At 45.0% G+C, this 21,343-nt stretch overlaps 1 protein-coding gene across 1 annotated transcript in view; it reads right to left on the bottom strand.

Moving 5' to 3' along the window:
- LOC144110741 (ubiquitin carboxyl-terminal hydrolase 24-like) overlaps positions 1 to 21,061 on the bottom strand; it is a 276,311-nt gene extending 255,250 nt beyond the window's left edge. The window contains 4 exon segments of the mRNA XM_077643811.1: positions 6,197 to 6,343; positions 7,166 to 7,233; positions 15,325 to 15,484; positions 20,381 to 21,061. Of these exon segments, the coding sequence (XP_077499937.1) occupies positions 6,197 to 6,343; positions 7,166 to 7,233; positions 15,325 to 15,484; positions 20,381 to 20,635 (630 nt within the window). The 5' untranslated portion in view covers positions 20,636 to 21,061.
- Positions 21,062 to 21,343: the final 282 nt, after the last annotated feature.

Genomic DNA, 21,343 nt, shown 5'->3' with positions numbered 1-21,343 from the left:
AGATTATGAACAGGGTCCAGTCGTTTCAAGTAGGATGTTCTTGCCGAACCATATACCACACACCCGTAGTCCAGCTTGGAGCGCACCAAAGAGCGATATATGTGCAATAGGCATGCTCTATCGGACCCCCACCGTTTTCGCGAGAGTACCTTTAATACATTGAGGGCTTGGGATGCTTTCTTTTTCAGGTTGTTAATGTGTGACAGAAATGTAAGTTTCTTGTCAAAAGTGACGCCTAAAAATTTATGTTCCTGTTTGACTGGCAGTGTGGTTTGATTCAAGCACAGATTGGGATCGACCTGTAGGCCTCGTCGTAATGAGAATAAAACAGCTACTGTTTTTTGAGGGGAGAACTTGAATCCATTTTTCTCTGCCCAAGCAGCCAGTTTATTTAGTGTGATTTGTATTTGTCTCTCGCAGGACAGTATGTTGGAAGAGGTGTATGCTATCTGTATGTCATCTACATAAACTGAATACATTACGGACTTAGGTATTACTTTGGCCAAAGAATTCATTTTTACTATAAAGAGTGTCGTACTTAAAATGCATCCCTGGGGTACGCCATTCTCTTGGGCGAATGTCGTTGATAGAGTTGCTCCCAGACGGACTCTGAATGTGCGGTTAGTCAGGAGGTCGTTCAAGCAGTTCAGCATCCTGCCGCGGATCCCTAGATCTGCTAGGTCATGGAGGATGCCGAACTTCCACGCGGTATCATATGCCTTCTCCAAATCGAAGAAGACACCGATACAGTGCTGTTTGTGGATGAACGCCTCTCGGATGGTGTTTTCTAGGCGGACAAGGTGATCAGTGGTCGAGCATGCTTTCTTAAATCCACATTGATGTAAATCTAAGAGTCGACGAGATTCAAGTGTGAAGGTCAGTCTAGTGTTTATTATGCTTTCGAAAGATTTAGCGATGCAGCTGGTGAGGGCTATCGGTCTGTAATTGTTAGGACTTGTTGGTTGTTTTCCGGGTTTCAGAAAAGGTACTATTATTGCTTTCTTCCACTCCTCAGGTATATTTCCAGTTGTCCATATTTTGTTAAAGAATTTCAACAATGCCTGCACGGCAGCCTCAGAGAGATGGGCGAGCATAGCGTAATGCACATTATCTGGGCCTGTTGCTGTCTTTTTACCACAAGATAATGCCCTGATCAATTCCTGGAGTGTGATGGGTTGATTGTAGTCCTCGTGCATACCTGCTGCAAATGGAAGTTTTTGTTTTTCTGCTATTGCTTTGTACTTCTGGAACGTGTTTGTGTAATTGGACGAATTGGAAACTTCAGCAAAATGCTCTCCTAGTATGTTGGCCTGTTCTTCTAATGATGTTTGTGTCCCGGGTGTAGTCAACAGAGGAAGTGTGAAAGGGGTATGGTCACTACTGAATCTTCGAACTTTTTCCCACATTTTTTTTGAGGTTACTGAGCTGTTTATAGAGGACACATATTTCTGCCACGAGGATTTCTCGGCATTTCTCCGAACGAATCGCGCTCTGGCCTTGGCCCTCTTAAAGGCAATCAAGTTCTCCGCTGTGGGATACCGACGCAGAGAGCCCCAAGCTTTATTTTGTTGTTTTTTTGCCAATGTGCATTCTTGTGTCCACCATACTTTATGTTTTTTGTGTACGAGTCCTGTTGTTTGTGGTATGGCTAGTGTAGCGGCCGATATTATGCATGTAGTAAATTTTCCATTAATTTCGTCAATGCTGAGATCTTCGCAAAATTCTTTTTCTAGTGTGGCACTTGCTGTAAAAAGTGACCAGTCGGCGAGGTGAAGTTTCCAGCGCCGTGGTCTTGTGGGGATGACTGCAGTAGACGATGAGAGGCTGATGATAATAGGTAGGTGATCACTTCCCAGAGGGTCATTTAAAACGTCCCATTTAAAATCTGTAAAAAGCGATGGTGATGCGAAAGCTAAATCGAGAAAGCTCATTTTTGCCGAGCTTGGGCAACAATAAGTTGCTTTTCCTGTATTTAAAAGACAGATGTTATTTGAGAGGATAAAATCTTCGATTGTTTGCCCCCTAGAGTCGCAGCGCTCGCTTCCCCAAAAAGGGGAGTGAGCGTTAAAATCCCCAACTACCAGATATGGCTCTGGAAGTTCATCTATCAATTCTTCTAGATCATGGACTGTTAATGTAAAATGTGGAGGAATGTATACGGAACAGATTGTTAGTGTTTTATAGCTGACGATGCTGACTGCAACCGCCTCTAGTTTTGTATTGAGCTTTATTTCTCGAGCAGGGACGCCGCTTTGGACGACAATTGCGACGCCTCCTGAGAGTCGATTTGCCTGCTCGCGATCGCGTCTAAAAGTTTGATAATGTTTCAGGATATGCACATGTTGTGGACCAAGATTGGTCTCCTGAAGACATAAAACTATGGGTAACATTGACCCTAAAATATTTGTTATGTAACTATAATTCCGCATAAGTCCTCTACAATTCCATTGAATTAAAAAAGCCATGCTTGTGTTTTTAAAAGAAAATGAAAGGAGATTTACTTATGAGGTGGGCCCGTTATGAGGGGCCTGTCTTTTTTTCGCTCAAGAGAGCTGTTCCGCCGCTGTAATGGAGGCGGAGTGGGTGTTGTATCCATTACCTCAACAGAGGTGCTGAAGGACCGCGCAGCCGCGGTTGTGTTAGTTTCAGGCCTCTCCCGACGGGGGGAGGTCCTGCGGGATGCCGACCCATGGACCGGCGGTCCCTGCTTTGGCAGTGACAGGGCAGCTTTCGCTGACCCTGCCTGGGGCGTGGATGGCCCTGCCATAGGCTCGGTGGGAGCGGCCTTGGCAGGTGCCGGAGTGCTGTGCGGTGCTACGCCCCTGCGCACCACATCAGCGAAGTTTTGTTTTGCTGTGAAGGAGAATGTGTTTGTAAGCGCAAAACGCCTTCTCGCTTCTTTAAAAGAAATGTTTTCTTTGGTCTTTATGGTGATAATTTCTTTTTCTTTCTTCCAGGACGGACACGCCCTGGAGTATGCAGCATGTTCTCCTTCACAGTTTGGACAGCACAGGGCTGCGTCACATACATCAGACTGGTGATCCTTAGAGGCACATTTTGCGCAAGTTTTACGACCGCGGCAGCTCTGTGAGCCGTGGCCGAACCTTTGGCAGTTGAAACACCTGCGAGGGTTTGGTATGTATGGTCGTACATTGATTTTCAAATATCCCACGTCGATTGTGTCGGGCAGGGTGCTGGTGTTGAACGTCAGGATCATGTGTTTTGTGTCTATTTCCTTGTTGTCCTTCCGGATTTTGATTCGGTGGACATCTATGACGTCTTGGTCGATGAGCCCTTCGAGCATTTCTTTTTCAGTTATGTGAAGAAAATCATTTTCCGATATTATGCCTCGGACAGTGTTTAATGAGCGATGAGGAGTCACGGAGACCGGGATTTCCCCTATGGACGTTAGGTTGGAGAGCTTAGAATGTTGGACATTGTCACACAGTTCGAGCAATAAGTCGCCGCTGGCCATTTTTGACAGCTTATAGCCAATGCCTAGGGTTTCAGTCAAGCACTTTGACACAAGGAAGGGGGATATTATTCTTGCCTGTTTATCTTGTTGTTCACTGTGGATCACATGATATTTGGGGAAAGTTACTTTTCTTTTTTGAAAGAAGTTGTCTGCCTCGTTCCGCCCTCTTTTGAGAGAGCGATCGGGTTTTGAAAGTTGGGGAGCCATAAAAAAACTTTGTTTTTCGGTCATGGTGCCAGCCACCCACCACGGAGTCCAACAAGGGGACGGGACAGGAACTTGATAGCAAGTCCTGCCCACGCCAGCTGTACACCTCAACTATAACCAAATATGACGCAACTCAGGGTAGTTGGTCACACAAGGTTAACCCTCGCCGCCAGGAAAAAAGGAAAAACCAAGAAGTGAGTAGGATACAGGAGAGTTGTGAGACAGAGATAGTAAAGTTAAAGATGAAGAGGAGGATAGGAAAAGGCGACTGCCGATTCCCCCCGGTCGGGTCAGGCCGGAGGTGCCGTCTGCAGGAAGCTGGGGCCAAAGTGGTGTGTTGCTTCCGCCAAGGGGCCTTAAGGGTCCAAACGCTCGGCATCGGCTCAACCACCAGGATCCCCTTTTCCCCGGACACGGCGATGCCACGCACGGCGAGGCGCGGGTGCTCGGGTCCGTGGTGATGCACAGTTCACCATCATCCCCTTGCGGAGATGTCCCTGCGGATGCTCGGGAACCCGCGGTGTCGCCACTCACCGTCGCGACGCCTGCAAACTGCAGGCGCCCCCCTGCGGGGAGGAAACTAGTACTGTTGCTACAAAAATTTAAGCAGCTCTGTTGTAGATGATGCATAAACCTCGCGACATGTTGCATGGTTAGGGTAATTACTGTATATGACAATCATGACATAGGTATGGGAAATCGTAAGCTCTCCTCACAGGACCCATTGGGAGTGAAAGGCTGGTGCCTAGAATGTGGCTGGACAGTCCCAGGTATGGTACTAAACTAAATCTTTTCTAAATTTCAGCTATAATTATCATGCCACGATGCTCTGTAGGAATCAGGGGCACAAAGGCACATGACGAATGCGTTTCTGGGAAACGGCAAACAGCTAACAATGTGCGGCATATGGTGATCTCTTTTCTTTCGCGTGGCATTCCGGTGGGTTCCCTGCCTGGTTTGGTTCGAATGAATCGAAAGGCCTGCAATGTCTAGGCAATTCCAGCCAAAAACAGTTTCCACAAAAGCTGTAACTGCAGCACCGTCTCTTGTCGGTGACAAAAAGAAGAAATCAGACAATGCGAAGCAAAAAGTGGTCCTTGTTTGAGGGCATTCATTTGCACTGTAGTGAATCTTTTGCTCACAGTACACCCATGCCCACTAGCTGCAGTTTCTGCGGGCAGCAGCGAGCTGCCGAAACACCACAACCATGGGACTGAGTGGTTCCGAGTGTTCCTGTTTATATGTCATAACCGGCACTTGGTAATGACCATCCTTTGGTAACGAGCGTTCCCAACAGTTCAGCTACTTTATGCTAAGCGGGTGAGATCAGGATAGGTGTTGCATAGCTGCGTAATCCACATGAAGCTAATCAACAGGTGTATAACTTTAGGAAGCACTTTGCCAAATTCCTCATCTGCTGCTTTACACAAGCACATCAGTGGGTGTTTGTGCTGCATTTCATAAACTCAATGCTAATGAAACGCGTGGCTAAGAAAGTTGGCACAACAAAGCTCAGCTTGCAGGAGGTGGGTGGAGTTTTTTGCTGTGATTACCGACTTCTTGCTATTTCAAAATGCTGTATGCAAAGTAATAGATTCACACCTTAATGTCATAATTCTCAGACAAAAATGTTTTTGAATTCGCATAAGTGTTTGTAACACTCTGCCTTCTACAATATGGTGAAGCAATCACACTATCATGTAACCCACTACCCTCTGCTATGCTGTATGCCTTGAGGGTATAAATAAATATGTAAATAAATAAAGAAAATGCCCTTTATAAGGCACAAGCTGTGTGCATGTCTCACATGCATACAAATTGTAAGATTGTAAAATTGCACTCTGAATGGCTCTAGGAATTGAATGACATTATTTTCAAGCTGTTTACACTGCTGATTTTTTAGAAGACAAGGGGTATTCAATTGTACCAATAACCTTTAATGTGGTATGTGTCCTTACCTCAAGTCTTTTGGTCATAATAGACAACTTGTATTACAATTGAAAACTGCTTCAAGAAGTAATATTATTATGTGGCTGACTGATGGAAAAGGCTCAAATGCTCAACAATTTTTTCAAGTTGAGTTTTTTGCTACCAAGATGGGTCTAGTTGAACTGCACACCTGGGCTTGTAGAAATGCACACAACACAGATGAGGCACATTAGCAAACCATAAAAACACACTGAATGGCTCATTTGATAGTTCAGTAGTATTCCGCTTGCAAAAGTATGGTATGTAGGTGCATCGTTATCCATTTGACTGCACTTGAAGTAAGTGGGACACTTGCATTCCACTGATGCATAAATAGCTAAATGTGCTACATTTCTTTGGTTTTTTTGGCACTGTTTCAGCAGGCTGCCTTTGGGTTGCATGCAAAATAACTGCCAGAAAGCACACCATGCTCCGACATAAGCTAGACATTTCCTATCCCATCATACGGCACATACTGCAAGAATCACTCATTTGAACATCCCCTGCACTGGAAACACCCTACGATGAATGACAACAATGACTTACCATAGTGAGGACATTGTAGAGGAGCTTTTCGGGGATAGGGTTGTAGCTAAGACGCTCGACAGTCAAATCAATAAGTAGCATGAGCATGTTGTAGACACCTTCCTGGACATCTGGTGCCCAGTTACGAACTGCAAGCGCCGTTAGAAGCTGCAAGCAGAGAGGCAGAAAAATAAATGAAGTGGTGGACAGCCTTGCAGATGAACACCCTCACTTAATTTTCAATTTGTTAAACAGAAAACAGTTTAGAGCTTAGTGTGGTCTGCCTCTGGGCCACGCCAGGCGGTTCATTATTCGTCCCCAGCATTAAAAATCTGCTGAGGCTAAGACGAACTATGGTCCTCTCCCTTCAAAGCTTAGGACTTCCATGGATGCCGCAAGAGCTTTACTACATGGCACAGAAGCCAATCTCCCTGACCTCTAAACTTTTGACAAAGGCTTCCAGTACCCAAACAACACTTAACTGTGAATGCTTCATCAATATATATTTCATTATAAAGAAGGGTGAAAAATTGTATTTGACTTTTTTTTATGAAATTCTCAAACTTTATCAAGGAATCAGTGTGTTTGCTTTAAGTATGTGTCATAAGCAAAACCTGAAACAAAATAGGAATGCTCTCTTCAGTCACAATCTACATGAAATGAGAACAATTGCTATGAGAATACAAGAGCTCGAGTCCATTCTCAATCAGTGGCAAGTTTACACTTGTACACAGAACTAGCAAGGAAGCAGTTTATGGTCTTAAATTAAAAGACTGACCACAGTATTCAGATCTTTGAGAAGGCTAAAAGCAAACAGAAGGTAGGAAGAGTCACAATCACAGAAAAAACACGTGCAGTAGTTAACAAATAATTATGTTGGGATCAGACAGCATAGCTCTGCTGTTTCAAGTAGATCTTAAAAAATGCTTAAGACAAAAGTGTTTCTGGGCGTTCTTTGAAGTGACAGTGACCAAAGAAGAAGACGTTTACCTTACGAAAGCACTCTGGCATGCATGATTCCATGAAGCTTCTGCACTCGGGGTTTGATTCGCATTGTCCTGCGAGAGAGGAATAAACAGTGGATTAGGACACCAGCATTATCCCTCAGCATAAGTGCTGCTACATGGTTGCGGCAGCTAACATAGAAAGAAGGATGTTGTGGCACAGATTCAACATGCACAACAAAAGCTGAGACGTACAGTAGACTCACAATAATTAAAACTTGGATAATTTGTATTTTCAGTTAACTGAAACAAATTTAAAAATTGCGGTTGGCTGGCTACATTTTCGATGCATTTTAAAGCCGCTTAATCCATACTGCGATTTCTCTTAAGTTCAGTAAATTCAAACTTTCTGTCTTGCCCCAACACTACTAGCACGCATAAGAGTGGCAACCAAGGTCAGATATGTCAGGCATACGGCATCGCGTGAGCTGAAAATTTGCCCCCCTGACTGATCAACTCAACAGTCTGAAAGGGGGGCCTTGCCAACTGAGGTCGCCCCATCACCGCGTACTTTTGTTTTAATCCATTGTGAAACCAGTGCACTGATTGATTGTGGATAGCTTCTTTTTCAACCACACTTGAGCAAGCATATCACTGCCTTTCACCCGTATTTTATGTTGCTCCTAAAGATTTCAGCCTCGTTTTCATAAAGAAACAGTTCCGAAATAATCTTTGTGTGCATATAAAATCTTTGTCCGTAAGGTTTAGAGACTGATTTATTTTCTTCTCTAGAAATGGTTCCCCAAAACAAATGTTGGTGCGCATGTGTAGCACCACCTTTTCCGGCTAAGCTGAGCTATTTATGTTAATTGCTGTGGTAGCCGCTAGATAGCACTACATGCAGAAAAATACGTTGTCACTAGTCGTCTGCGCATTCTACTGCGAGTGAATTGGAGAGATGGACGTCCACCTCGAACAGCATGTAAACATTAAATTCTGTGTGAAGCTTGGCAAGACAGCCACACAGACATATGAGCTCCTTTGTGACGCTTACGGCAACGAGGCATTATCGCGGGCATGAGTTTTCGAGTGGCACAAGAGGTTTGTTTCGGGGAGAACGTCGGTGGAAGACGACACAAGGCAGGGGCGAGCTTCAACCTCACGGAACGAAAACAACGCGGCTCGGATGAGGGAAATCGTACAGCAAGACGGCACCATTACATTACAGTCCACATGCTATCAGATGCTCTCGACGTTAGTAAGACAACATGCCACCAAATTTTGCGTGAGAACTAGGAGAAACGAAAGCTGAATGCCAGACTTGTGCCGCACTCCCTCACACAGGACCAGAAGGACACGCGGGCATCAGTGAGCGCTGATTTGCTCTTCGAGGCAGGGAAGGACGCTGCATTCGTCGATAGCATCACTGCTGTCATCACTGCTGTCATCACAGCATCACTGGTGTCATACACCACGAGTTCGTCCCACAAGGGCAGACGGTGAATCAGGAGTTTTATATCCGCGTGCTCCAACACATGTGTGATGCACTGCGATGCCGTCGCCCCGACTTATGGGCATCTGGACAATGGAGCTTTCTCCACGATAATGCAAGGCCGCACACTGCTCTAGGCGTGACAAAATTTCTCGCCAAGCACAGCATTACTAAACTTCCCCATCCGCCATACTCGCCTGACCTCTCCCCATGCGATTTTTTCCTGCTTCCTCTTGTGAAGAGAGCCCTAAAAAGTCACTGGATGGGGAGCATGGAGGCCAATCAAGACGCCACGACAAAGGAGCCGACAGCCCTGCCAAAAGAAGTGTTTTCCAACTGTTTCCAAGACCTCAAGAAGCGTTGGAAGCTGTATACAGACTGCAAGGGAGACTATTTCGAAGGAGTGCTACACAAATGATTTCAATTTTAAACGCATTTTTTTTAATGGACTCACTCTCGGAACTTTATGGACAAAAGTTGTATATTCATACAGCAAAGTCCATTTAGCCTTGAATCGTTCTGAAAATTCAAACAAAAATCCCTGGTCCCTTGAAGTTTGAATTAATGAGAGTCTACTGCAGTTAGGCAGTGCGATACTGCCTTTAACCTCATTTTCACAGTACAACCTTTGTTTCGTTTGACTTCTGTATCAATAACTACTGCTCCCATGAAATTGACATGCAGTTTCAATTTTACTTTAAAATTGCCATTTTAATAAAGCCACACTTCTTCTTGGTATTATGTTAAAGAGTTGACTTAAAAAGGCCTAAACAAACAACACAGAAGGGAGACTACCCTGTGTACACTCGCTCTTGTAAAAACACACTGAACACCAAGGAGGCCTATTAGCGAAAGATAAAAACATGCTGAACGGTTTGTCTGATAGTGCAAAAATGTAATACATAGGTGCGTCACTTCCAGTTCTGCCAGCACTTGAAGCATGTGGGACACGTCTCCCGCTACTATATAACGAGTTAAAGGGGCTCCAATACACATTTTCAGTGCACTGTTTTGCCTGTTGGTTGCATAGAACGAGTAATAGTGATGCTATTAGCATCGGTCGTACCACGTATACTGCAGTTTGTAATATTTTAATTCGCTCACAAAAACAAAATCGTGGCGCTGACGGTGTCACTATACAGTGGCGGTTTTTAGCAGTGGATATGGCATCACTTAGTGGGAGCTTGATGATTAGACAAAGATTAAATATACTGCAAATTGTGTTAATAACTAGAGATAAGTCTTGTCAAGTTTTTGTTTTATATTACATTAACAAAACCAACTTTTTTTGCCTTAGATAAAAGCACTGTAAAGCAAATAAAACAAAAATACACCACCAGAGGCTCTGGCTACTTTTTGCATCGAAGGATATTGCGCCTCTCTGTAAACATCCTACGACCTAGCACTCAACACTTATGGCTACTCTCTCTGTATCTGAGAGCGACTTTGCGGAATCGATCCGATCGAGCCATTGCATTCTATAAGCGTTTGTTTCAGTCCCAAGAAAGGATACGTTTGTTTCACATTTAGCAGGCAGTGCGCATCGTCAGCTTGTGGAGGATCACCGGGCGGCGGTGCCAGATGGCGCCACGTTCCCGTCAACAGCGCATGCTCCTTGCTCGCCGTGACCAACCAGCACGCTAGGAGCGACCGGCGATGGTTGGCGGTAAGCAGTAGCGGTACGCACTATGCTAAATGTGCCTGCTATCTTGCGCAGGCTGTCACACCATCGCAGTATCTCGCGCTCGAGTTCGGATCCATAAGTAAGGGAACGTCATAGATCAGTGTTCCCTTCTGCGCCGTCGACGTGACAATGAAGCATCGCTGGGTCAGCTGGGCGGTCACATGGTTGTTGTAACCATGCAAACGGCGCTGCCAGCCTTGGTGTAAACGAGTTACAGAGAACAGGCAACCATGGAGTGCGAACTTCCACCATGTGCTCAGATAGGCTGTTTTGATTTGTCGCACTAAGTGTCGTCATTGGGAAAGTGCAATGGGAATGGGAAGCTGTGCGAAAATCGAGTTGAGGGCAGCATTTTGTTTGCTTGTATTTTTAAATTTCTACATTTTGTAACTCCCGTTCCTATGCATCGATTCTCGCAATTCTTTTTGAGTCAGCATCTGTGTGACATAAAGAATCCATCTGAAGTGTAACCGGCATCCGTTCAAGGGGTGTTTTGCAGCCCCTTTAAGACATCGGAGCTATCACCATGAGTTGTGAAGTCTACAGGGCAAGGGCCAGGGGTGCAGGCAGGAATTTTTTGGCAACAGTTGAAAAATAAAACGCAAGCTCTCACATTGACTGCTCAGAGCACATAGTCTGCATTCTTGTTTGGTTAGTTGCATTAGGTTGTTTTATACACAACGAACTCCCTGAAAGGTTCATAATATCTAGGCACATAACAATATTAAAAGAGTCTAAGAAATTCAGAAATAAGTTAAGAGCCGATCTAAAGAACCCCTGTAAGTGCTACTACACTGACAAATTCGCCAGTATTCACTTTGATCCACAAAAAAAACATGGAGTGCAATAAAGAACTTATTGAGACAATCCGCTAGTGGCGTGCCAAATTGTATGAAATTAGGTGAGCAGTTTTCGAGCGGTCAAAGCCTTGCCACTGAGTTTATTGAGCATTTCTTTGATTTTGTAGCAGCAGACTTGACAATGTCCCTAGAATCTACTACTACAGCATTCTACAGCATTCTATAACAGCATTCAAAATATGATGATCTTGAAACCTGTTATTCCCATGGGAATTGCTAAAATAACCAGAGATATTAAAAACAGTTCTTCATCTGGCTTTGACAGGATCAGCGCAACACCAATCAAGGCTGTATTCAATGTCATTATGCATTGTGCTCTGCCATTTAATCAATCAGGTGCTTGTTACAGGAATTTTTTCAGAAAAAATAAAATGGCAATAGCCTCTGTTTTACATAAAGGAGGTGCTGCAAATGATGTAGGTAATTGCAGACCTATATCAATTCTACCACCATTTCAAAAATAGTAGACCGAGCAGTGGCTAAGTGATTATGGCGCTCGGCTGCTGACCCGACAGACGCAGGTTCGATCCCGGCCACGATGGCGGAATTTCGATGGAGGCGAAATTCTAGAGGCCCGTGTACTCTGCGATGTGAGTGCACGTCAAAGGACTCCAGGTGGTGAGAATTTCCGTAGCCCTTCACTACGGTGTCCCTCATAGCCTGAGTTGCCTTGGGATGTTAAAGCCCCATAAGCCAAACCTAAATAACAGAATAATTAAACACATAAGTAATCATCATGTAATACCTGAGGACCAACATAAATTCCAAAAAGGTAAATCAACTGTGTCCACACTGCTAAAAATACGAGAAAAAATTTGTCGAGAATATCGAGCAACAACTATACACTATAGGATCACTTCAAAAAGGTGTTTGATTCTATAAAACATGAAATTTTATTCACCCCATTGCCTTGCTATAACACAAAAGGCATTACGCTTAAACTGTTGTGCAGTTATTTACCAAACCATATGATGTTTGTCACAATAAATAACATCACTTCAGAAACAGGATCAATAAAATTTGGTGTTCCACAAGGCGCAATTCTAGGTCCCATAATATTCCTCCTATATATAAATGACACTGCCGTTTACATAGTAGCCAGGACATCATTCTTTACGCAGATGACACAAATGTTTTTTTTTTCTTCTTGTGATCTATCATCCTTGTTCGCTACCGGAAATCTGTGGCTCTAGAACCTATTTCCCCCTGGCTTATGCCGATCAAGTTAGTTTAAATGTGAAGAAAACAAAAAAAATTGCATTTGGTCCCATGAATAAGCAGGTAAACCCTCTGTGCACACTTAATTTTAACATGCAAACCTTAGAAAGAGCATTTGTGCATAAATTTCTAAGGTTAAAATTTCACTAACACCTCTGCTGGACAGGCCATGTGAATTCAATAAAAAGTAACATTGCTCAAAAGTTAGGTTTGCTGAATAGAATTCGAGCTAACCTCCCAGAGACCTTAAACGTTGGTAATATTTTGCTCTAATTCACTCTCAGTTACTTTACTGTCTACTTTTGGGGAAGTTACCTCAAAATCCAACTTGAAAAACTTACACGACACAAAAGAAAGGCTTAGATTCATCCACGACTTACCCAATTACGAATTTGTGTCCGGAGACTTTGGAAAAGATGGTATATTGAATACTGATGCCTTCCCGAACAGCTTTCTGAAACTAATTATCTAGACGTCAAAACAAACCGTGAATTGTTCTTCTGTATGTATGCTAAGAATATACCGTATTACTAGTTCAGGCATGTCTCCTCCTTGAAACCTTTGATTAGAACGAATTATGGTATGCAACTATTCCCAACTGTCTAACCCTGCTCCCTGCTTTAAATGAAATCATAGACTGTTTTTCCTCCCTGCTTTCCTTCGGGAAAAAGGCTAAAGCTTATTATCCGCATAACTTGTTGTAACACTACTACAGATTTTGCTCGATGGCGGCCTCGTCTCATCAATCTGTTTATTTATGCATCATTTTTTCTTTATTGCCTGGCTTCGGCCCATTACACTTGACCAAAAAACACTAAACAAAAAACAGGCAAAACGCTATGTACATACAAAACTGTCGTAGTCAGCCAGCGTGAGCCTGGCTTCAGAACGTCAGTTTGTTCACAACCCCCAGCGTGGCGCACAAGCTGCGTGGCGAGCAGTGTGCTGAGCAGCCGCTGAGCAGCTACTGTTGCAGACGGGGGTTAACGTTTACAGAATACAGGCTGTTACATAACTGTATAATTTGATTAACTCGCACTGCTTATGAAGTTGCTGCTTTTAGTGCTAAACCACTCATATGCTCACCAACACTGACCAAGAATGTTGCCATCTTACATACATTAACAAAGCGTATATAGCAAACCGAGTTACTAACCGAGCTTACCCGAGTAACTCGGGTAATCTCCGGTAAGTTCACAGGAGTGTTGCGCCAGCTTCGTGAGAGGTTGCCCAGGAAGAGCACCTTGGGCCCCACAATCCCTACCGGTGCCTCTGATAGAAACAGCCACCTGCCAGTGCAGTGGTGCATCGCTTAACCACTGCGGCACTGCGCCGGTAGTGGTATGAGGACTCTCCTCCATTTATGAATGTTAAGTAGAGAATGACCGATTCTGCATATATAGGCATTAACCTACTAAAGATATTGAGTCATGCCCTTAAGGCAGTGCTTAAGTGTCCCCTCCAAATGAAAAATGATTACCTGCTTTTGCACGTCTATGCGGTTTACATTAAACCCCTGCAAATTTTTTTTTTCTGTAAACGATACTAAACCTCCCCCTCATTTTAAATTTCGCTATATATGCAATGTTTGTTATCTTCAGGTACGCAAATAAATTTAAAGAATATGTCTATAGTTCAATGTACAGTGGAACCTCGTTCACACGTTTTTCACCGGACCGGGGAAAAAAAACGTAACAGCCAGGAAAACGCAACAGTGAGGAAAGCTCCGAAAATGAATGAAAAAGTGCAGTTTCAACTATAGACAATTTATTTCCACAGAGTGCGCTTAGGACTTTAAAAAGTCCAGAATGGTGGCTTGCCGTTTTTGCCACGAGCCTGCATTGCTTTCGGGCCGAAGAGCGCGGCATTTCCCTCTATCTCGGCACGCTTCGAGACGATGCTGTTAAGCGTTCAGGGTGGGAGACCAAGGTCCTTGGCAATGTCAACTCTCTTCCGCGCTGCCTGCCTGTCGACTGCGTTTAATGCATCCAGCTTTTCCTCAAGGAAAAGCGCCTTCCGCTTGCGCGACGCCGTCTAAGCACAAGTTCGACGTTCACGAGGCTTAATGCACAATGACGATAGCATGTTAGAAGAGGAGTCGACCCATTCAACAACCATGCGGCGACCGTAAAAGTGAGAGCATTTTTCACGAACGGCCACCTAGTAGCGGCCTCTCGAACTGGCGTGCGGCTTCTTGCAGCCAGTTCCATAGCCAAGCCCGGCCAAGCCCGGCCTAAACTCGCCAAAAGTCAAAATGGCGGTTGCAGCGCGTTGCCTACTTCAGCCCAGGCGTGTTCGGGGTACTAAGTTGCGACGTATCATGCGGGAACGTTTTTACAGCTACTACGTAACAATGGGGTTCCTTATACATTGGATCCTATGGAAGCTATGCCGGGACTGGATGAAAACGACGTAGCAGACAGGAAAACGCAGCAGTGAGGAACGTAACAGCGGAGTTCTACTGTATATGAATTTTGTACTTTTGATGAATCGTGATTGTCTATAATGCTCTATTTTGTGCTGCTTTGTTTTTGCTAAATGTATATATTCACTCTGCTGTGTCAGTACTGCTGCCTGCTTGCACTATAAGTTTTTGCTGGGATGGGGACCAAGTCAGGCGATCACTGTTATCACCTTTTGCCTCTGCCCCATGACAGGGCTGCTGTAATGTCTAAAGCACAACAAACAAACAAAATGGCAGCACCTTTCAAAACCTTAACACCCACTGTGAGGCTTATGGGCAAAACTTCTCCAATGAATAGTCTGGGGCAAAAGTAAGTGCTCTAGATAAAACCTTGAAAAATGCTTTCATCGTACATATTCAAATTTTTACATAGACTGCAATGAGCTCAGCACGGTTTTATGAAATGAGGTTTATGGAATAGGCTGCTTGCAAAATTTGCTATGATGTCCATTGCAGAGAAGCAAGTAACACTACTAAGGGTGGTTACCTTCTTTGGCCAGACTTGTAGCTGCAATGAGACACTTAGCCAGTGACTCGTCCTTCTTGTATGGGATGGACCACTGGTCCACAAAGACTCGCTGCTCCAGCTCATACAGATTCGTCTGGGGGAAGGCTGTATTTCCATAGTCCGGCTTTGGAGAGCACGGCTGTGACGCAAAGAAAGAGAAATGGATAAGAAAGGCAAAACTTATTTAAAGTGAAGAGTGCTGTCAAAATCTTCTTGACAGCCTCAAAAGTGTGGTGAAGCAACAGTGGCCCTGTTTATGCAGCTGGTTATAAAATAGTTACGAACACATCTCCTAGCTAAACCCTTAGCATTAACTGGACGGTTTTGCTTAACAGCCCGTTTATTCAGAGTACCCTGGTCAGGGGAGTGTTATTTCTCTGTATAACACAAGTACCGCACAAGGCCTTTGTCACAGAACTACAGTGCATCAAAAGTGAAACAGTGCATCAGAACGGTGGCAAAACTGTTTTCCAGCATGCCCTATCAGTAGAAACACACGCTAACAGCGACAGTCCAGCAAATCCATCTCGCAATTGTGATGCTCGCCTCACCACTGGCACTGACGCAGCCACACTGCTTTCATCCGTGTTTGTCAGGAACACTTGTAATGCTTCATGCAAGGTTTGGCTGTTGGCATGCCATGATTCGGTGGTGGAAGAAAAACCACGAAGCATGAAACATGGCAGGCACGTCAGCACACACTCTGAAAGCAGCTGCACTGGCCACAAAGCAAAAATGCGCGAGCTGCCGAAGGCCAACTTTTTCCGCCACAATGCATGGCAATGTGAAATCTCTGAATGGAACATTAAAAGAGCCACTGATGGAGGAAACACGGCTTTGCCTATGCCAGCGATAAAGCAAGCATCAAGCCTGCAGGATGGGTCCGCCGGACCTTTGTACTCTACATGCACTGCTAGGGTGCATTGGGAAGCAGTTTGCACACTGCTCGTGTGTTCCATTTTACTTCTGGGCTCTCTCCAGAATGGAAGCGGAGCTAAAGTGCAGCAAGATGACACTGCGCATGCATAAATCAGAGACAATATGACAGCAGTCTTCATGATTTCTAGAAACGAAACACAAAAAGCAGCTCACAGGACAAAAGAAACAGACCCAGACGCTACCACAGCTGGAGGTTTACAGCACTAGTCTCATCTGATATATAGACCAGAATTTTTTAACCTCGCACGCAGGCTGTGGGCCCGCTCCTACCCTCTACACAAGGCGGCATTTGTTGGGGCACATGGCCAGAGGACTGCGGGTCACGCAGGCGCCACACATAAAACACGTGTTTGTGTGGACGTGTTCTTCGCTTCCTTCACTGATGCGCTCCACTACCTAACCTATGCGGGTGTGCTGTGCATCATTACGCAGATTTTTTCTCTCCCAGACCATACTAACGTTATCCGACATGCATTGTTACTCCTTAAGGTGACATTCGAAAGTAGTCTACCAGGTCGGGTACGTACTGGAAAGTGGTACTTATAAGCAAATTTCGGTGCTGGTGTGTCATTTGTTGCTGTCTTTTATACATTTCGATCTATGATGATAACTTCATACGCCAGAATATAGATTCATTGACTTGATTCAATGGTGCAGTGATAAGCAAGAAATAATCGGATCAGTGAGCTGCACACTAAACCTTGTCCACACAAAACGTATGCTTTCATTTCAATCAACAGTAGTCCATCCTCGGCATCCATGCGCTGAGCTTACTATTGTTCATATTAAACACATTTTATGTATGGGAACGTAAGCATAACTGCTGCCAATTTAAGTTGCTATTTTCGTATGTAACAAAGATCGGTGGGGTAAAGGGCTGACCACAGTACCCAGTACCTTTGTGCTGCTGGTGTCTGCCTGAGGCACAGCAAAATATACAAAATTTTATTACATTCTGTGACACTTGGCCAAACGGCTACACAATGCTGTCACATGTGCCAAGAGCTTCCGAATAAAATAGACAAGACTACAGGCTGCAGAGTTCGTGAAAGCTAATATTTATTCATTCTTTGATAAATTAAGTAAAACTGCATTGTTCGGTGCCAGTTAGCATAAAAAAACTTGTTTTCTGTTAGACCTGCGACTTAGATAAGTTATAACTATAATTTGCTGATGTGACTGCACACCACCAAGCAGGTGACAACGCAGCCCTATTTGCGGGGTACTTTATGGCTAGCAGGAAGGATTAAGAGCACAATGGAATTCGAACTGCATGCTAGCCATGCACCTAATGCTTGATATTAACTACGAAAGTTTTCTCGGCAATGGAGCACAAAGATGGCACTGATAGTACGAGCACATGCTAAGTGCTGGCACAATGAACATGAATGTCCAACTAAATGTCATGACTAACGTATCAATTTTATCTCTTTGATGACGCAAAAACTTGCTGCAACACAACCGCTCTGTGAAGTATGCTCACCAATGTTTTCCGGCACCCGAAGGGCAGTAAATCACAGCTGTCATACAGGTGTAGCTGTGGAGCTACCGCAGCCCCGCAGTCCCCTAAGAAAAACCCACACTGCAATGTGGCAGCCGATAGAAAATGACCGCGCTCGAGAATGGCTCTGAATTCTGGTCTATATACGGCAAGGTGTAACAAAAAAAAAAAGAAATGAGGCGAAAATTAACAGAAAACGCATGGCTCAATAGTTGATATATTGTCATCGCAATGGAGCATGCTCAACAAGATATGGAAGCTATTTTTATCAATGATACTGTGGGCTGCTTGCACAATTTTCCCCTAGTTTTTTTCATCAGAAATTCGTCGCTATCTCTCTAGTCGCTTCTTCCCTGTGCTTTGCGATGACCTGTGTACCTCAAAACTTGAGCGCACAGTACTTGCACTCCCTACAGTGGGCATCAAGATGGCCTCTTAAGACAGACATGGTTTACTCAAAAGCATACTGGCGCAAAAAGACAGACACAACGCACACAAGACAGGACTTGGCGCCAGTCCTGTCTTGTGTGTGTTGTCTGTCTTTTTGCGCCACAACGTTTTTGCGTAGACCATGTCAGGCTACAACCAACTAGCTCAAATGAAAGTCTTATGGCAGCTTTTTCCACATTCAAGCAGCCATTCAATACTGCACCTACCTCGTGTCATGACTTTCACTCAACCTGCTCATGAAACTAGGTAGGCTGAGGGCGAGAGTGAACTCAAAAATCCAGATACGCAGCGTTGCACCAGAAAGCACCATGACCCTTTTGTACTTTGTACTTATGGTGTCCTTGCAGCATCCACCTTGCATTAGGGAGGTGCCTGGTTCGACACCCGGTGCCACTGGGTACCCACCAGTTTTATAATGGGTACAAGATCTCCCTGCATAGTGCTTGGCTCATATGGGGTGAAATGCATGGAAAAAGGCCTTCTGGCCAACCTCACCTCTATACGATGGATAACTATCTTCAAGGAGCCGAAATCCACCTTGCGCAGTAAAGTCCACTAAACTCCAAGATTAGAAAGCCGGACTTATCCAAAGCAGATCAGGGAAGTGCTAACCAAAAATGCACAGCTTGGCAGAGCACATAATGGTTTCGTCATTTCCTAAAGGGCCAAAATGGCTGCCAGAAGGAGTGACTTGGAAGACAGGCATTCCATTTCCTAGCAGCAAAGAGATGCTTGCTCACCACGAGCAAAATTAAATGGTCGATTAGATGATGGGTCAGTTAATTTATTTCTGATGACACAGCTAAGTGCTCTGAACAGGTGTGGTACAGGATAGAGTCCACCATGGTCACCCACTCCTGTGCACAAGTGGAGCTCAAAAATTGAGCAGATTGGGCAGGAGCAAAAGTTACACCGTTCTCTATCAGAAATACAAAGTAAAACAACATCCATGTCGTGAAATAGTCAACAAAAACAGAAAATACGTCTTATGTCGCAGTTTGCACCCTATGAACAGTCCCAAAAGAACTTAATGGGATGCAACATCCTGCAATATTGACACTATATACAAGCTTCCATAATTTAAATGACTTTGGCAACAGATCTGGGCAAGTCGCAACAAAATGCGCTTACATGTGAGCAAGCTTTTCCCTGACAAAAAAGAAAACGTAGCGTTTCATTTTTTCATTCAAACCAGCAGTCTAGTAAACTCCGTTGCAATTGGTTTAAAGAATTTATTTGAACCAAGGCCATCTTGGAAAAATATTAATTTGTGCATGTATGAACACAAAACCAGGGAAAAGGAGCGGTTCCCTTTTCTTTTTTTCGTTTAAAAGCCCACAGGAGCTCACAAAGTGGCAGCTTGCCCTTGCACTTGCTTGCCTACGTCGCCCCAACAAGCTTAAACATTTAAAGTAACGTAAGCTATATAACGTGCTTATATGCAGCACAGAAATCAAATAGCTAAGACGTGGCCCCCCTGAACTCCACGTCCGTCTACAATGTGTTGCAACTACAGAGTTGCTCATGACACCAGGCTCTGATCACCAATTCACCACGCAGGGAAGCAATCTAATGCTGTGCACCCTAAAGAACATAAGCAAGGTATCTTTACACAATTGGTTTCTTTTCTTCACAGTACAACAAGGTTAGTACCGGCACCTGCTATGCACACATCAGCAAAAAGGAAGTGCCGCTGAGCGATAAGGTAATTAAGTCGGCCAGGCACGAGAGGTGGCGTGTAGGACGAGGAACCTCAGCTTAACATGCGCACCGCACTGCCTACAACGCCCCGGGAGATAGCGCGGCCCGATAGCTCAGAGCACGAAACTATGAAAAGCCCGCTACGCCGACGAGGGGGAACTACCGTTACTGCGCCGCCCATCGCACACAATAGGCAAGGTCGCCTCCCTCTCCCGGCAATTAAAAATAAATAAAAACAAGAGGTGCCGCTTAAGATCGAAAAAAGAAAGCAAAGCTTGGCACAGAAGCCTGAATGCAGCGCTGGGTTCTTCCCGCTGCCAGCACGCGTGGGCAAATTGCCGAGACAGCCGCGACGAACATAAAAGGAAAAGCGGAGGCGGGAGAAAGTATAGCGAACCAGCGACGCGCGTGAGAGCGGCAGACAATTCTCGAGCGGCCAATTACCTTGGCGTCCGGCAGCGAGTTGTAGGGAGGCGGGGCGGCCGTGGGCACAAGCGCCGTGGACGTGACGTCTTTCATCTCGACGTCTTCGGCGGGGCCGGCGCTCGAGTAGGGTCCGTAGCGCACCTGATCGTTTGTCAGGATCGCCACGGCCTCACTCAGGTCGTTGTGGCTTATCCGCAGCGCATTCTTGATATCCTCGATGTCGAGGAACCCCATGCTGAACAGCGTCTGTACGTTCTTCTCCGTCTGATCCATGGTCGCGCGATGGACGGACGGTCGGACACAGAATTGCTGCCAAAGTACAACAGTCTCGACGCTGTGCACGATGCAGCACACACACACGAAACAACACCGATGCGTCCGGCTCCTTACAAGTTTCGCGAGCCGTTGCTGTTTCACGCCGACGCCGATTGGCAGGGATAGTGCCTTGCTTCTCGTGCGAAGGCACGCTCGCGGGAGGACGACATGGCGTGATAAATGTGGAGTTGCACACGCACAACGAGCACAGGTGAACGCTGCGAAGGGATAGATGTGATATGTCAGTGCTTTGAAGACAAGAACCGAGGAGGTGCGGTAAAATTAATAAGGGACTGAATAGAAGAAAAAAGAAACCACGCACATCCTCTGCTCGACAACAAGCTTTAGGAAGCGGCCATTTTGAATGGCGTTTTATCGCACCCTGGCGGTGGAAGATGAAAAGCGTCTAATCAAAAATTGAACTGCTGAGGTATAAAAACTAGTACTGTAGTATGAAACAGCTGTTCCTCAAGCAAAAAGTTGTTGTTACAATATTTTTAATAGTTTGGTTTTGTGCGAAACGTCTTCATATTTGTAACGAGAAAATAGGGCGGGCTTTTATGACTGGTTCTAGGGAGCCTACATGTCGCGCCCCCTCCCGGCTTAGGGTGGTGACTTCCTTTGACACAGCACATGCCGCCTCCCGCTAAGACCCATGTCATGCCC

This window comes from Amblyomma americanum, chromosome 11 (assembly GCF_052857255.1).
Source record: "Amblyomma americanum isolate KBUSLIRL-KWMA chromosome 11, ASM5285725v1, whole genome shotgun sequence".
In the NCBI taxonomy this organism is placed as follows: domain Eukaryota; kingdom Metazoa; phylum Arthropoda; class Arachnida; order Ixodida; family Ixodidae; genus Amblyomma; species Amblyomma americanum.
Note: the sequence above shows the minus strand (reverse complement) of the source record. Positions and strands in the feature narration are given on the sequence as shown.